The 16,954-nt window shown below is 41.7% G+C and overlaps 1 protein-coding gene across 7 annotated transcripts in view; it reads left to right on the top strand.

Annotated features, from left to right (window-relative positions):
- Positions 1-16,954, top strand: part of LAMA2 (laminin subunit alpha 2) — a 3,858,378-nt gene that overhangs the window by 3,045,446 nt on the left and 795,978 nt on the right. For all 7 annotated transcript variants that reach the window (XM_086927001.1, XM_086926997.1, XM_086927002.1 and 4 more), the window contains one exon: positions 1,557-1,695. In XM_086927001.1, coding sequence (XP_086783127.1) covers positions 1,557-1,695 — 139 coding nt within the window. The remainder of the gene's footprint in view (positions 1-1,556; positions 1,696-16,954) is intronic.

Genomic DNA, 16,954 nt, shown 5'->3' with positions numbered 1-16,954 from the left:
AGGGTACATACAAAGACACAATGACACAATGAGGAAGAGGGCTACCCCTCGTGCTTTCTGCTCTTGACTAAGTCATTCTTAACATGTGTATTTAAAAGGCGCAATACGTTGTAACAATTTCAAGTTTTTACATCATCTAGACTGTCTCGCATTCACCCATGAGTAACCAGATAATCGATTGCCAAAGTGCAAAATAGTGAAGTATAGAGAACTGTGATCTGGGGTACAAAAGTTTGGGGGCGGGGCAGTAACACTGGGGGCTGGGCGAGTAAGGCATGCACTTGATACAGTGGCTATCGATGCATTACTATTACTTCATACGTGGTTCCTGTTACGTCCCGGTTACAGACTGACATCCACAGCAGGAGGAGTAACATACAATCTTTCTCAAGTAATAAGCAGAATTTTCCGGCAGGTGCATTAACCCACCCACTCACTGTACTATCTCCAGAAGGTTACAAACAGATCTGTGCTGCAGGTACATCAGTCTATTGATTTGAGAAGTGGTGAATGTGTACTCCATAAAAAATCACAAGAGTTCTTATCAGGATTAATATCCGTTCTTTCAAGTTGTCATACAGAGGACAGAACTATTTCTGGTTGCAATAGGATGTCCTTATTATTTTTTGTAGAACATGGACAGCCGACACGTGTTTCGCCCCCTCTTGGCGATTTGCGCCGGGGCTTTCTCAAGGCTAGTTTTACATATATGGCGTAAATTTATGTGGTTTCCAAATTTTTGTAGTATCCAAAATACAGAACCTTCAATTTTCCAGGAGCAGAAATTCTTCTGTCAGTTTTGTTAGGCTGTTGCCGTCTTAGGTCCCTGCTCCTAGTCCTCCATATTCACGATAGTTCTCGGGTTGAATCCCAGGGTTTCAATCCTTACGCGCGGGCATGGGCACGCAGTACTTTGCAGCGTAAAATAGGTGGCGCATGCAGCGTAGGATAGGTGGCGCTGCGCGCAGCACTCTCCGTCTGCCGCCATGATGTCATAGGGATTTCCATGGTGCTGGTGCCTGCTAGCCTAAAATTATACAAAAAAGAGGTCTGCCTGCTCACAAAATTAAAAGTTCTGATCTCCGATCATCATCCATTCTAATATATAATAAACAATGCATGGAAATAAAAATGGAAAATAAAAATGCCACTGACTCAGCACCAGACATTGCAGGCCGGGTGATCATCCAGGGGGGGGGGGGCAAGTGCCCCCCCTTGCCCCTCCCTGCGGACGCCCATGTGAGCCCTATGTTTTCCCCAAACGTGTTTCTCATGAACGAGAAGAAAGCGAATAATTTGAACCGTTGATCCTGCTCAATTTGACTCAAGTAACTAACATATCTTCTATTACTTCAGCGATTTGTCTTCATCAGATTTTCGGGCAATTCTTCAGAAATTCCCACACTTATTTGCATTTTTCCGCAGTAGGCTATTTGAGACGTCTGCCAATGTAAAAGGAGCGAATTATTTAATCAGTTGATGTGCTGTAGACACTTACCTTACTTACAAAATATAATGTCTAAAGATAATGAATTTTCACTTTTCCCTTTCTGCAGAATCCTTGCGGAAGCAAAAAATCTTTCCTTCAATGCCACCGCGGCTTTCAAGGCTTATACCAACATCAAGGATTACATTGACGAGGCTGAACAGATAGCTAAGGAAGCCAAGGCCGGCGCAAACCAAGCAATGCAGATGGTAAGAAACATGGCACCTTCATGCTTCATTGACCCTCTCTTCACCCACTCCTAATTGATGTTACTTTATTCAGCAGGCCTGTGCATGGTTCACCTGACATGGGGATCTCCAATGGTGGTTCATCAACAGATTGTGAAAGGTGTAGCTATAAATTCGAGGTCTTTGATATGTGCGTAATTCGTTTTGGGTAATTCCGCGAAATGTTATTGTATTGAATTACGCGAAATGCAAAACTGGCATTCGGCACAATATTTTAGCAAAAAACACGTCCTTGCATCTTTTTTGGACGCTAGGACCCATTTTGTACCACAAAAAGAACACAAAACAAGCACTTCAAACAGCAGCCACTCGCGATCTAGTTGTCCCCATTGTTACCATGCTCGTGCTAAATTCTTGCTGCAAATGATGTAGAACAAAAACAAAAGAGGAGTACCACCACGAAGAACTAAGCAAGAGTTCTGAGTGGGATGTCTATGAAAAAAGAAAAGTATTCTTTTTATAAAGAAAGAAAAAAAAAATCTTTTTATAATTCTTTTTAAGTATTCTTTTGTATAACCATGCAATGTGGCGCAATACTGTAGTTTCAGAAATTTACCCTAACAACTGAAATGCAAAATTACGCACAATTATTATACCTGTATAACGGCAATTTCGCCTGGAATTACTGTTAAAAACTGCTGGCTTTATTTAGACTTTGAAGGGAACTGAACATTTCCAATTTCTGTAGAAGCTCAAAGTAAGGAGTATAATCTTAATTCCTCTGATTGTTGGCTGGCAAGAGGGCTGTTAGCTCATCGGAAAAAAATGCTGAAGTAACCATAGAAGCAAGGCTTTTCACATCAATTAGGTAAAATGATTACAGGAGACATGAACATTTTTTTTATCAATGTTAAATACAATAATAGTCAGAGAGCGTACTTAGAAAAACTACAAAAGTAAATAAAATGAAACAAAAGTAGGCACGTCACTCATACAGCTACTTTTAGTAAAAATATTGTAATAAAGGCCCTTTCATGAATTATTTTATACTGTTATGTTATCACATCTAATTGTTCTTATGACTGATATTTAAACAAAAATATAGCACAATCTAGGATTACTTGATGGGCAGTAGATTGTCACCTACTATTTTCTGAAAATATTTTATGTGAAAGTAAAGCAGCATTAGGATGTTCTTTATGATGCAGGTGAGGACACTCTAACTATCAATGGTCTGCTTAGATGTGTGCTAACAGGCTCTTTGAAATAATGGGATGATTGGTTCAGATGTTTTTGTTATAGTTTTCAGGTAGTAAATAGAGTAAATAACAGGTGGCGAAGCCAATGTACAATCCAAGAGCGTTCCCATCAAATGACAATAGGTTAACTCACAGAACATTTCCCCCTGCAACTGACAAAAACCTCCTCGCTCTCCTCCCGCCCTTTCCAATTGCTGCTAAAATATATCCTAGGGTAGTTGGCCCTGAGGGACGTTCAAGCATCTGAGCCATGACAGCCTCATCTTGTCATCCTTCTGGGCACAAATGGTCTACTGCCCATCATTTGGAGCCAGAGTCCATAAGTCGTAAAACTGTCAGTTACCTAGAGCAAGTGATCTCCTTAAATTCAGTGGTCAACCCCCCCCCCCCCCCCCCCCCCCCCCAGGCACAGTTTCCATATTTTAAGGAATTGTTACTTCCTACTTGTCAATGCCATGGTTATTTTCCCCATTCCAAGGAGGTCCCCTATTTATGTATCACAACCTATAGATATGTATTTTCTTGCAGCCCGAGAAGTGCAGAACCACCTGTTTGACTGCGCGGAGTAACATAGTGATCAAATTTTCCCCTAGGCATTTTGCTGAGTAGGATAATTTATCTAATACTCCCATAATGACGTAAGCTGGCAGCCTAAGCAGAGTTGTGTTAAGCATATGATCAATCTCATTCAAGACTACCCCCCAGTATCTCTCCAGATTTGACCAATTCCACAGTAGGTGGAGAATGGAGCCACGATTCCCACAACCTCTCCAGCAGGTAGAGTTATGTGCCACGTTCCATTGATAAATCTGACTAGGAGTATAGTATCAGTATGTCGCAACCTTCCTCAGTGTTTCTTTGATCGATGTGCTAGATGCACTCAGTGGTGCTCTGGAGAACACATCATTCTATTCTTTGACCATGAGCTGTCTCCCCAAGTTCCTCATCCATCTCCGCTGTCCAGCTGGTTTCCCCTCTGCCTTTTCAGTTCAGAGGAAGCGCATAGATTTCAGATAGAGACCCTCTTTCACAGTCGTTGTTAATTGCCACTTCTCAAAGGGGGTCATCTTTCTCTCCGTCCCTTCCTAACATCCTTATCCAACACCCAGTTTAGTATCTGATAATAATGTAATCTCTGAGAGCTAGGGAGTCCCAATTGTTGCTTAAGTTGTTCAAAGGACTATAGTCCACCCTCAGTGAACAAGTCGCCTATCCTCTTGCATCCTGCTGTTTGCCATATCGCGTACTGGACTTTCTCACATGAGGGTGGGAATGCCCAGGGCTGGTGTAAAGAGCGAGAGGGTTGTAGTCAGTACCCTGCATAGTGCTACGACATCCTCATTCTCCAATGTAGCACAACTTATTAGAGGGGGAGGACAAGCCCCTTAGTGCTGTTTCTTTTGGGTAGTCAAATTTCCCTCCTAATGTATTCACCTCTGACAGCTTGATCAATAAATCACCAGTGCTTTTTCACTCAAGGATGGATGCTATACCCAAATATGGCACTGATGCACTACACAATAGTAGTCAACTATGCGGAGAAGTCCCACTCCACCATCCTTTACCGGTCAATATGTCATATAGTAGGTTATCCTTGGTTTCTTCCTATTCCAGACAAAGCAATGTATAGTATTTAATTATATGTGTCAAACAGCTCCTTGGTGGCTACAGGGGCAGGACCTGCATAAGATAGAAGATGTGAGGTAGAGCGTCATCTTCACTGCGTCCACCCTATCTGCCCATAAGAGGCCACACTTGCCGGGAGAGAGAGACATTCAGCACCTGAGACTTCTGTATGTTAACTTTAAAGATCAATAGTCAGCCAAACGCTGATATTTCCGCTATTAGGGGAGGGAGGGAATGATACAGATCCCCCAGGGTTGACAAGACATCATCAGCGTATAGGATTATTTTCTGTTCCTGGTCCCCCATACAAACTCCCTTGATATCTCCAGACTTCTGCACCCTATTGCCCCACAGTCCATACATAAGGAAAATAGCAGTGGGTACATCGGGCATTAGTGCATAGACCACACTTAATGGGGAAAGAGGATGTGGCCTGCCCATTCAACGGACTGTCGGCTGGTGGTATTAGCTCTTGACCCATGTCTTAAATCTAGGTATGAAACCATAGGCCTCAAACACCCTCTGAAAATATGGTCGGTGTGCTCTATTCTAGGCCTTTTTGGCATCAACAGATATCATCAGGACCTCAGCTTATGCCTTTCCCACCTTATCCAAAAGAGGAATCCCCCTCTTGGTATTATTCGAGGGTCCTTTACCAGGAATGAGCACTGCTTGCTCTGGGTCAGTGAGGCTTGGCATATGTGGGCCTAAACTCGCCACCAAAATACCAGGAAATAAATGAACTTCAACATTTAAAAGTGAGATAGGGCAATAAAAGGCACAGTGTGTCGGGTCCACTCTGGGCTTGGTCATCACAACCACCAAGACCTCCCTCATTGTGTCTGTCAATTCCTGACTGCTCCCAAAGGCATTAATAAGATTTGACAATATTGGGGGGATCTGCTGGGAACAAAAGCTTTAAAAAACTCTACAGTGAACCCATCTGGGCTCGGAGCCTTGTGGGGCTAGAGTCTTGTGATACCACTAATCACCTCTTCAAGCTTAAAAGGTTTGTCCAACAGTTCAACCAGTTCAAATTGGCATGGTACAGGTATTTACCGACATCCCCATCTGCCCCCTACTCAGCCGTATATAGCCCCTTGGGAAAATTCCTAAAGGCAGTGTGGATCTCCTGTTCCCGATGGGTAAGGGCACCACCTGGGATTTAATTGGCTGCTACACTCTCCTTCACCCTTTTAGTTTCTAGTTAACAGGCAGAGAGTTTGCAACCCTTATTCCCACCCAAATAGTTATGTGTTTCAGTTGCAAAAGAGCATTTTCTACCCTACCCATATAAACAGCTTTTAGCTGGGTTCTAAGTCCCTCTTACTGTCTCCACACTTGTTTGGCACTGGTCCTACGATAGATTTCTTCCGATTCCCTAATCTGCAAATCTAAACTTTCCTTTGTCTTTGGCCTTTCTGGATGTTGGATGCGGGTGACATCAACTGCCCTCTCACAACTGTCTTCATGGCATCCCAGCGCACCTGGGGCTTAATATCTGGTTTGGCGTTTTCCTGCAAATATTGCTCAATGCTTTTGGCTATCTGCTGTCTATATACTGTATTCTGCAGGTGGACGTCTCTAAGTGCCCATTTCCCACATTGCCTTTTGCCCTGCAAACCCTCAAGCATCAGAATCACTGGCCCATGATCTGAGAGTTCCTGTTACCTATCTCAACCTATTTCAAAAGCTCCCATATCCCCATAATGTGGCCCAGGTTGGCGTACGTTAAGTATACAGTACAGAAATAGGTGAACTCTGTCTCCTGTGGGTGGACCATCCTCCTTAAATCAAATTAACCAATGTCACTCAACCACTCCTTACCCGCTTTCCACCATTCCCCATTTGCCTTTCACTCAGAGCTGAGAGGTTGTGTGCCTCAACCATTACCAGATTGAAATCCCCTCCCACTATTACATCTCTATCCGGAGTCTGCAAAATACATGGGAGTACCCACTTCAGAAATGTCTCCTGCCTCTCATTGGGGGCATACATCATCCCAATTGTAAAGTAGTGTTCTCCTACCATTAGCTGAAGAGCGAAAAGTCTGTTATTCCTCTTCCATCCCCAAGTTTCCCACTTAGCACTGGAAGTTACGTGCAACCAGTATGGCTACATCACCTTTTTCATGTTCCTCCGAAGAAAACAGTTGCACTGTGTACCATTTCAATCTCATTCTATGCCAATCTCATTTGACCAAGTGTATTTCCTGCAAGATGAAGATATCACTCCCACTGTGATGGAGAAACATTGAAGCTCCCAATTTTGAAATCCCAATAGCATTTGCCATTAGAGTGTACCTCTCCAAGTGAGACTTGTCTCTCATGTCTTGCTGTTGAGCCCCACTACCCCATAACACACAAGGCACTTACTGTTCGAGCTTTGTGTGCAACTTGGGAAGCCCCCTTCCCTCCTGCATAACTGAAACGAGACTGAACATACAAAAGTAATGACATAAAAGCCCCCTTGCTCTTCTTCACTCCCTCCTCTGTAATATATTAGGATATTTCAAGCACCTCTAGGTCCCTCAGAGAGGACATAAAACCATTGTGCCCAACGTGAAACCTGTTTCTCCTTTACCCCACCTTTCCCCTACCCGTACCATCTAATGTGTGTTAAACGGCCGCGCGGATGTCCCCCCTTCAAGAACTGTATATCTCACTAGCCTGTAGGGAAGGTCTTGTTTTGTCCTTGTCTCTCTGCAGCAGACCCTTTCATATTTCTTGCTGGTCCATAGAGGATCTCACTGCACTCACAGCTGCCGCAAAGCATCATACAATTCTTATGCTATTATGTTCAGAAGGTTTGGTGGTGGCCTTTCATAATTGAATCGTCCTTCCCAGATATGGGAAGGTCTTTTAGGTGACAAATTCCAGTCCCGCTATGGAGACTTCTGTGCGCTATCACCCGCATCCTCTAACCTTACGTGATTTTTCAAGAGAGTGTACCTGCTAGAGCCCCTCCTCCCAATAAAACATCATTTGAAATGGTTGTCCATACAGTATTCAACTCCTAACTTCAGGAGCAGAGAAGTGTCCGGACTCATGTCCCTTCTTTTTTGTAGCATTTTCACCAACAGGTCTTGGTAGATGCAAAGGTTTTCTCCCTCAAAGGCAATAGTGGCCATGGAGTGCACCACCATCAAGAGAGACTCCTTTTGCTTACATAAATTGAATGGAGACACGACAGATGTGTTAGTGGTGGGTAATCAACCTCAGCTCTGGGGCCCAAAATGGTGGCAAACAGACCTTGGGCTGCTGCTGCCCACTCCCAGTAAGGTGGTTAAGAACTTGGACGTTTGGCTTGACTCCAAGCTATCTATCAATCATTAAATATCTAAGATCACAGCCTGTTGTCTTATGCCACTCAAATGTCTCGGCAAAATTCTTTGACTTTTTCCTCTTTCAGCTCAAAGAACCATTCTACAATCACTGATCGTTTCTAGGCTAAATTATGGCTACATGCTCTTTTTCGATGAGCCCTGTGTACATGTCATGTATCAAGGCACTCTTCAGTTGCTACTCATTTATGCTTCCTTCATTAGCTACCTAGACATGCACACGTTCAATTCAAAATATTGTGCAATATGTACAAGGCCTTGAACAGATGTGGTCCCACCTACTACAGTGTGTTGGTTCATTTCTACTCACCTAAGTGAACTCTTTGCTCTGGCAGTCAACTGCTGGCCTTTGCCTTCATTGGTCCCACTCTAGGGATGTTTCTCCCTCTACAAATCCGAGCTTGTACCTCCATCATGGAGTTCAGTAAACTGTTACAAACTTGGTTATTTTAAGGTCACTGGTGTCAATTCCTTTTTAGTAGCATTGGGAAACCACACTGGAGTAGCCATGTGCTTTACAAATTTATATAAATAAATTAAATTATAATAATGCATACAAGTCAAAACATCGGGGGCATCACTTTCCCTACATAATTTCATGCCCTCTCTATGATTGAGGTCCAGGATGATTCCCTCGTCCCGAAGAGTCAGCAAAATATGTCTTAAGAGATGCTTGATGTAGGCTTCTCTGTCGTTTCTTTTTGCGTTGTGTACTGCTCCCTGAATTCTAATGTCATGAATCCTCAAGCCGTTTTCTAAATCCTTGAGATGAGGCTGTAGGTCAACATTCTGTTCCTGTAGAGAGAGGAGTTTCTGGCCCATCATTTCCAATTCAAGCTCCTTTGCATCTATGGGCATTTCCAAACACTTTGTTCTATAGCCGACAAATCCTGTTAAATGTTCTATATCTTATTAGCGATTTCCCCCTTCAGCCCTGCATTATCTTCATGTTTGCCTTTATGTCCTCTATGAATGATCGCATCAGTGGTTGGTCCATATCTCATCAGGCCACTGTCATCTGTTGAGGCTCCCTGTTATGATGTCTGGTCCCGCTTTTGAGAACTTTTTCACATCAACATATCCTTCAAGGCAATGTCTTTCTTCCCTTTCGAGTATGCCATATTGTTGCACATCACTCACATTGAGTCACCCATGGGCATTCAGCAACCCATCAAATCGCAACTCACTGCAGATGCACACTCCCACCGAGGATGTAAGGAGCAGAAAGTGGGCTTCAGTCACAGGCCACTTTACAGCTCCTCTCCCCGCAACTAAGTAGGTAGGGAGCAGCAAGCCCAACAAGCCTCCATTTCAGGAGTGACACTCCCAGTCCCTCCTCTATTTCAGATCAGGCATGTTATAGTCTATTAGGACATACCCTACTCCAGTGCATCCAATCCCCCTAAATAGGGCTTCAAATCCCCAGCACCTCAGTTCTCTTGGGTGCCTCTGTCAGCCTCACCCTCCTCTGCTGCAGCACCTTCATGCGTCGAGTCTCTACTCATGCCGCCACCTCTATGTAGCGGCCACTGAGGGGTGTGTGTGATCTCCAAGCTTCATGTGGCAGCCTGTCTCAGTCACCTGTGTTCCAGGGCAAACCCTCAGACATGCACCCTCCATTTCAGGGAGAAGCTAGTTGGCAGCCACAATCTTCTCTCTGCTGCCTTGTCCATCCGTAATATGCCCATGCCTCTGAAACTCGGCATTATTAGTTCAAACCCATGCAGCAGGGACCACCATGCTCACAATATAAATGCAGCCCACTCCAGGAACATGCTCATATCATGCAGGTCTGCAAATGCCGGTTGGCTCCGGTGCAGTGGCGGTTCACAGAGGGAGTGCTGCTGTGTGGCGGGGCGGGTGAGATGCAGGGTGGGGGAGGTAGTGGACGCTGACATATGGCGGGACGGAGTAAAGTAAGTAAATAAATAAATAAAACAGTGTACCTTGCACGTGTTGCATCGCAGAGTTGGCTATTCAGCGTGCGCAAGGTAAATTGTTTTATTTATTTATTTACTTACTTTACTCCTTTCCACCGTATGTCAGAGTCCACTACCCCCTGCCAATCCCCCCCCCACTGCCCGAATGAAGCGGGGAAATGTATGTCTGTTTAGGCAGCCATCTTGACTCCACCTCCCATAATGGGATGATTGAATGCAATGTGCCTCCGGAACAAACAGCAATGCATACACCTTTGCATCAATAAGGAAAACAGGGTTCATTCTTTTAAATATTAGTGCATTATTATTTTCTGTCATTAGTGAGGTTATTCATTTAAAAACACTATATAAGCACTCTCTTTTAATTAAAAGTTCATCTTTCTTTTCTGCAAAGCCATACATTATGCATACATTTACAAAAGTGTGTTGTTTACTGGCAGCATTTTGAATATCTAGTGGATTCATATGAAGTCTTCGATGAAGACTGCATTCGATTACAGTAGTTTCATCTCTGAATAATAACCTTGATGTCCAAACATTTAAGTTTTTTCTGCTGACAGTTTTCTGACTGCAAGCTATCTGGGTCTGTGTGAATGTTCTTTGCAGAATTTTAAAGCCATTTGTACTAAGGATCTCGTTTGCATCTCCTAAATAGCGACTCCATAGGAATCTCTAGTTAAGAAATACGAAAGGATATGTACAAAATTTGCGATTCCCTAATAGCGGTTCCTGCACATTAGGAGTCACTATTAGGGAATCACAAATAGGAAATCCCAGTACATTCCTGCCTATGGACGAAATAGGAAATGGTTTGCAATTCCTAAATTGTGATTTCCTAATGGAAAATCACAATTTTAAGAAATTCAAAGCCGGGGCTAAAGGCCCCCTTGGAGGCACCCCAAATTTCCTAGTGCACATATATGTGCACATATGCCCTGCGGGGCATATGTGCACTTCATAGCACAATAAAAAAATGCATTTTTTTTACTTTGCACATGGTTCCATTGACTTGAAGTCTGTGGTATTTGCATTTTCTAAATGCCCAATTCGCATTTAGAAAAAGCTTTGTACATGTGCATTAGGAATTGTAATTAGGTAATCCCTATTTGCTATGTCTAACTTGCAGTCTTTGCGATTTCTACCATGTAGAAAGCGTAAATTGCTACCGGTTTGGCCCTTTCTACATCTGAAAAGGCCATCTAGCATTTCTTAATGGGCCGAAATAGCGGTTCGTCCGGTTAAGAAATGCTAAATGGCTTCTTACATCTGGACCACAATCCTGTATTCTCTGATGGCAATACCAGGAAAAACATATATATCAAATATGTCCACCTGTGACCAAGGGGTAGATATCTGTAACCAAAGGACAAGGTGTCCAACCCTTTCTTTGGCTGTATCTGCTTCTGACATTGCCCACCTGCTATAATTCATGTTTAGCATGTGTGACACCATTGTTTAATTGAGGACCCACACATATCTGGTATCTCTGTACAAAGGAGATGCTTTAGATCACATATGAAGGCCATCCTTTGCCAGGCATATGATCCTGCATCAGTAAATTTCTTCTTTAGGTAAGAATTATGAATTATTTGAAAATGGTTATATTGTTCAGCTGATAAATCAGGTCAAGTAATGATTGCAACTCACAAATGTATTCTTGGACTGAGCAAATGTTGAAAATATATTGTATTGATATGTTTTCATACTGGTCAGGAGTGTATTTCTGCCGCCAAACAAAACATGCTTCAAACTGACATTACCCACCGGGAATACTTCTTAGTTTGGACTTGTGGGCACCCTGGACCCATTGCAAACCCACAGCTTTGCAGTTTCATCATGTTCAGGCATGCCCTGACCATGTATGTGTCTTTCAAATTTAGACAAGGGGGATGGTCATCTTCATGGTGCTATGCATATTTACCAGCCTTCAAATTCAATAAAAAATGGTGTTAAAAACAGCTAATGGGATGGTCTTGCACAAGTAGGTACAAGACAAATATGTTCTATTGAATTATACAGAAAATTAGCTGTCATGTACTGCTCAATGTTCTTGTCAATCAGGATAAGTGATGTGTGATATGCATCAAATTATTTTTTATGACATTATTATTATTTATGAAGCTTGTAAAGCGCACGGCTACCCCCAGCGGGGGTGTCCCGGCGCTGACATGCAGCCTTACAAAATATGGAGGTTTAATATGTTCCTCTGTAGACACAGGACTGATATTGGCAAATATAGGACAGATATCCCAATCTGTCTTTTCTAGTTTGATTGCTTCTGAAATTGCCTACTGGGCTATCTCCAGTTTAGAGACAGGCCCTTGTAAATTACATTCACACCAGAGATTCCAACACTCAAGAATTCAGGAGAATACCTATGTGGACCAACCTTTTCTGAAGATATGTCCCATCATGAGGGATAGTGGAGGGAAACTAGATATTTGTGTGTAATTTTTTTTTATTATGAAGCAGATATATAGGGTAGTCAGCAATTCAACTAGTAAATAACTATTATTTCATCAAAAATATACATCATTGATTGGAACATTGAGATCTAATGTCATTTCATATGGACATTAATAAACAATATTGTTCTAGACATAAATAAAGTACATCATACCGGAACTACATTAAAAGATTTCAATAAAGTGCAGACGTGCCTAAAAATATGCATAGTCTGATATTAAACAATTCAATCCTTTAAGTAAAGTGCAATACATTAATACATTTCAACAAAGTACAAATGTGCATAAGTTATGTATGTTTTGATATTCATGTAGACAATATTATTCAGTAGCTAAATAATGTGCATCATTCCAGATTGTACTCTCTGACCATTCATGGAAACCTTCTACAAAGTGTGTAACAAGCTGAGATATATATACTACTAATTCCAAGACTGACCTTATGAAAGGATGGTATAACTAGATCTACCATACCTTAATAATTTTCCTACGATTTCTTCATTCCAGATACTGCCTACAATGCACACAATGCCTCCCGGTATTATTTACTGTTGTGTTTTCTATTCCCTCCATGAACTGTCATGAAGCAATGAATCTTTTGATACCCACAACCCTTTTTGTGAAGGTCTCCTCAAACCTTTTTATTCGGTTCAACTTAATATGCCACTCTTGAACCATTGGTACTCTAGTTTTCTTCCAATTCTGTGAGATCAAGGATCGAGCAAGTAAACAGGCAATTGCGATAAATGTTTCAGCTCCTTTAGCCAATGGCAAATTCTGCCTTAAAAAGCCAAAAAGCACCACATCTGCCTCCTGTTCAATCCTTTTCTGCAATTCAAGGCTTAGAGCGGCAAATACTTTTCCCCAGAACTGTACCACCATTGGGCAGGTAAAAGAAGTATGTACCCAGTCGCCCCCCAGCTGCTGACAGCAAAAGCAGTGATCCTCCAACTCTGGAAACATTCTATGGATGGCCTTAGGAGTGTAGTATGCCATCTGGCATGATACAAAATACATTCTCTTAAAATTTACAGCTCTTAAGGCTTTATTCCCTAATTATGTGATTGAATGCCACTCAAACTCAGAAAAAGTGCATGAAGCTACCAAGTGATCTTATCTAAAAAACGTTTCACCAGGTGGCACTCTCTTTGATTCCGTAGCAATCTGTACTACTTTCCTACCCCTTAGCTTTATCCTAAACAGAGCTGCTATTTTTGGGGAGGAAAGTGTACCTGACTGAAGACAAAATGTTTTCAGTAGGTGTACAATCTGCTGGTATCCAAAGAAAAAAAGCTTGTATGGATCACTGCCCCTACCTTGAAGGTCCTGCCAAGTAATACATTACCCCCACCAAAAAATGGCCCAGTTATTTAAAGTGTTGTGTTTCAAATAACTTAAATGGCTATTTGGTATTCTTTAGCCCAGAACTTTGCATTCCTTAAACTGCAACTACTCATACCACGCAGACTGAGCATTTGAGGAATAGAATGCTTGAAGTCTTCCACAATATTCCTGCACTGTTTTATATCTCGTCTTTTTTGGAAGTTTGTCCGTCTGCAACTTGCACCATCTTTTTTTTTTTAAAAAGGAAAAAAATCCAGAGACCCCTTTATCTGTAAGAGAGGCTTCATAATATGTGGGTACCCAAGGCTGTGCTAATCCTCCCTGAGTGATATCAAGCACTGAAAGTTTAACTCTTAAGACCTTCTTATTCCAAATAAAGCATCGAAAAAGTGCTTCTCATTCTTTAAAATAGGTCATACTGATTTTAATCTGCATATTAGTAAAAAGAAAAATCAACACGGGTAAAATAGAAATTTTTATCACAGCTATCGCCCTATTAATATAAAAGGAAGAAGTGTCCATCTGTCCAATAAGTCTTTGATCTTCTTCATCATCAGACTATAATTCAAATGATAAAGTTCTGCATAGCGATTAGTTACATATATCCCCAAATTAAAAATTGGGTTGGAAGAGGAAGCCTGCTGCTGAAGATTAAGAGGAAGACTGCTAAGAGGGATCTTAATTAGAAGCAATTCTAATTTCATATCCCCCAATTGATTGGAACTGGTCAAATTCTGCCAGCATCCTTTTAATATTTTGTTCTTCTTGCCTGAGGTATAGAATTATATTGTCCTCAAATAGTTTTAGCTTTGACAACCACGCTATCGGTGCCTCTATACTCAGATTAGGCCTAATCCTTACTACCAGGGGTTCGATAAAAAAAGGTAAATAGTACAGGAGACAAGGGACAGCCCTGCAGAGTTCCTCTATTTATATCGACCGTTCCTGTAAATTAGAATTTATGAATACCTTTGTCTGAGCCCCTTGATGTATTTTGCAAAGCATAATGATGAACTGAGAAGGAAAGCCAAACCTCTCAAGGCCATAAAAAAGAACATTAAAATGTACCAAGTCTAATGCTTTCTCAGCATCTACCACCATAATCAGTGCAGGCATCTAATTCACATTATAAATAATCCAGCCCATGAAGTAAAAAACTGTATTAGACAACATCAACCTGCCAGCCACAAACCCAGTCTGGTCTATGTGAATTACCTTCTGGGCTGCCATAGTGATACGATTTGCCCACATTTTCATTAAGATTTTATAATCAGTATTTAATAAGCTAATCGCCCAATATGAGTTTACATTCCTGTGGTTCTTTCCTTTCTTAACAAAACTGACAACTGTTGATTCCTTAAATATTGATGGAGCCTCTTCCCTTCTTTTATAAAATGAAAAAGCTCAGTGATAAAAGATGTAGGCTCTACAGAAAATGCTTTTGAAAACTCTGTCAAAAGCCGTCACTTCCACAAGCCTTACCACAAGACATTGAGGCCAGGGCCTGTTGGATTTCTAATTCTGTGATACCCATTACTGATCCCTCTACCTGTGTGTTTGTCAATTGCATTAATTTAATAGTCTTAACACCTTAGCTGCTTCGCAAATATCCCTCCCCAGTGCTGCGCTGTCCATTGGAACTAGTGCTGAATGGACGTCCAATGGTCGTGCGCAGCACTGGGGAGGTAGCGCTCGTGACGACCGTTGGCCGTCAGCAGTGCTTAAGAGGTTAAAATTATGATGTATGGTTTCTTTTTAGACTGCAAATTTGGTAGTATACAAATTATCATAATGTTGCAAGAAGATTTTGACAACTTCGTCCTTTTCAGAGACTAAGGCTCCTGTCCCCGTTTTCTGTAGTTAAGTGAATAATGCAGCCTCCTGCTCCTATTTGACCAAGCCAAGAATTTCCCTACCATCTGGCTTTCCTTATACAACTGCAGATGGTATAGCCTTGAGCTGTGGATTTCCTCTAAAAACTAAAATTCCCTTAGCTCTCGCTTAGCTTTGGTCAACTGCATATCTGCTAATATTTGTGACTCCTAAAAACAAGTCTTCTGCAAAGCGGAATCTACTGCAAATTGGAGTTCAGCTATACGCATAACCCGGCTTTTAATTTGTGAAACCATAAATGCCACCATCTGACATCCATTGTTGCTTTAAAAGTTCACCAAACTGAAAAAAGTATTCAGTACCCTTATTCAGTTGAAAAAACTTCTCAATATGTTTTTTCATTCTTGCCAACCATTCCTGATTGGAAGAAAGGAGATGATCCATCTGCCAAGTGGACCTCTTCCTCCTCCTTGCCTCCCCTTCTAATTCAGTACCAACCAGTGAGTGATCTGAAAATGAAATAGCCCAAATTTCTAAACCAACACATTTAAAAGAGCGGGAGATAAGAAAATAATCTACAACAGAAGCTGATTGAAATTGACTAGAACAACAAGTATATTGTGAAAGCCCCACATAAGCACTACACCATGGATCAGTCAATTGGTAATCCTGCTTAATTACATCTAACACTTTTTTAGAGCACAGCTTCAACTGTTTTCTTTGTGTTATTCGAAGTATCCCTTACCAAATCCTAAATACAATTAAAATCTACCCTTTGATTATAGGACCCTCTGCTCCCATAGCCAAATTGCTAATCTGCATAATTGCATTAGGATTGTCCACTATCGGGACATAGTAGTTCACTAAATTTAAAGGGTAGCAGTTCACTCTGACTGTAATCCAGATCCATCTGCCTTTGGGATCCCTACAAACTTGAATAACCTCCCAATGTTCCCTGTGCAAAAAATAAATCGATACCCTCATTACTGCCAACCCAGCTGAAGCAAAATATGCTTTAGAATAATATTTAGGGATAAAAAGCTTTCGTGTATTAGTTTTAAGATGGGTCTTCTGGAGAATTAAAACTTGTGGTGAAAAAGAAGTTAACCACCTAATTAGGCCACCATACTGTTACTTATTGTACATTCCATTTACATTATATGATATTGTTCGAACTTTAAGACCTATTGTCCCAGTGACCTTCTTTTACTTGAACCCTCTTTTTGAAATAAATTCTTCTCAAAGTAACATTGCCCCCTATGATTCTGCTCATTTTTACTGGGTGTGCTCCCCCCACCCGAAAAACCCCCGTCCACCCAAGACAATGCACAATACCCCTCTCACAGTGATAAACCCCCTTCCTGGGTGCCATGTTGGTGCACCCCGGGTGAACAACCCATCCCCATCATCAAAATAATCATCATAGCCATCCATTTCCACCTCCAGCTTACTTTGTCAAAGCTACATATT

The sequence above is a fragment of the Lissotriton vulgaris genome, chromosome 6 (assembly GCF_964263255.1).
Source record: "Lissotriton vulgaris chromosome 6, aLisVul1.2, whole genome shotgun sequence".
Classification (NCBI taxonomy): domain Eukaryota; kingdom Metazoa; phylum Chordata; class Amphibia; order Caudata; family Salamandridae; genus Lissotriton; species Lissotriton vulgaris.
This window is presented reverse-complemented; position numbering and strand designations above follow the sequence as displayed.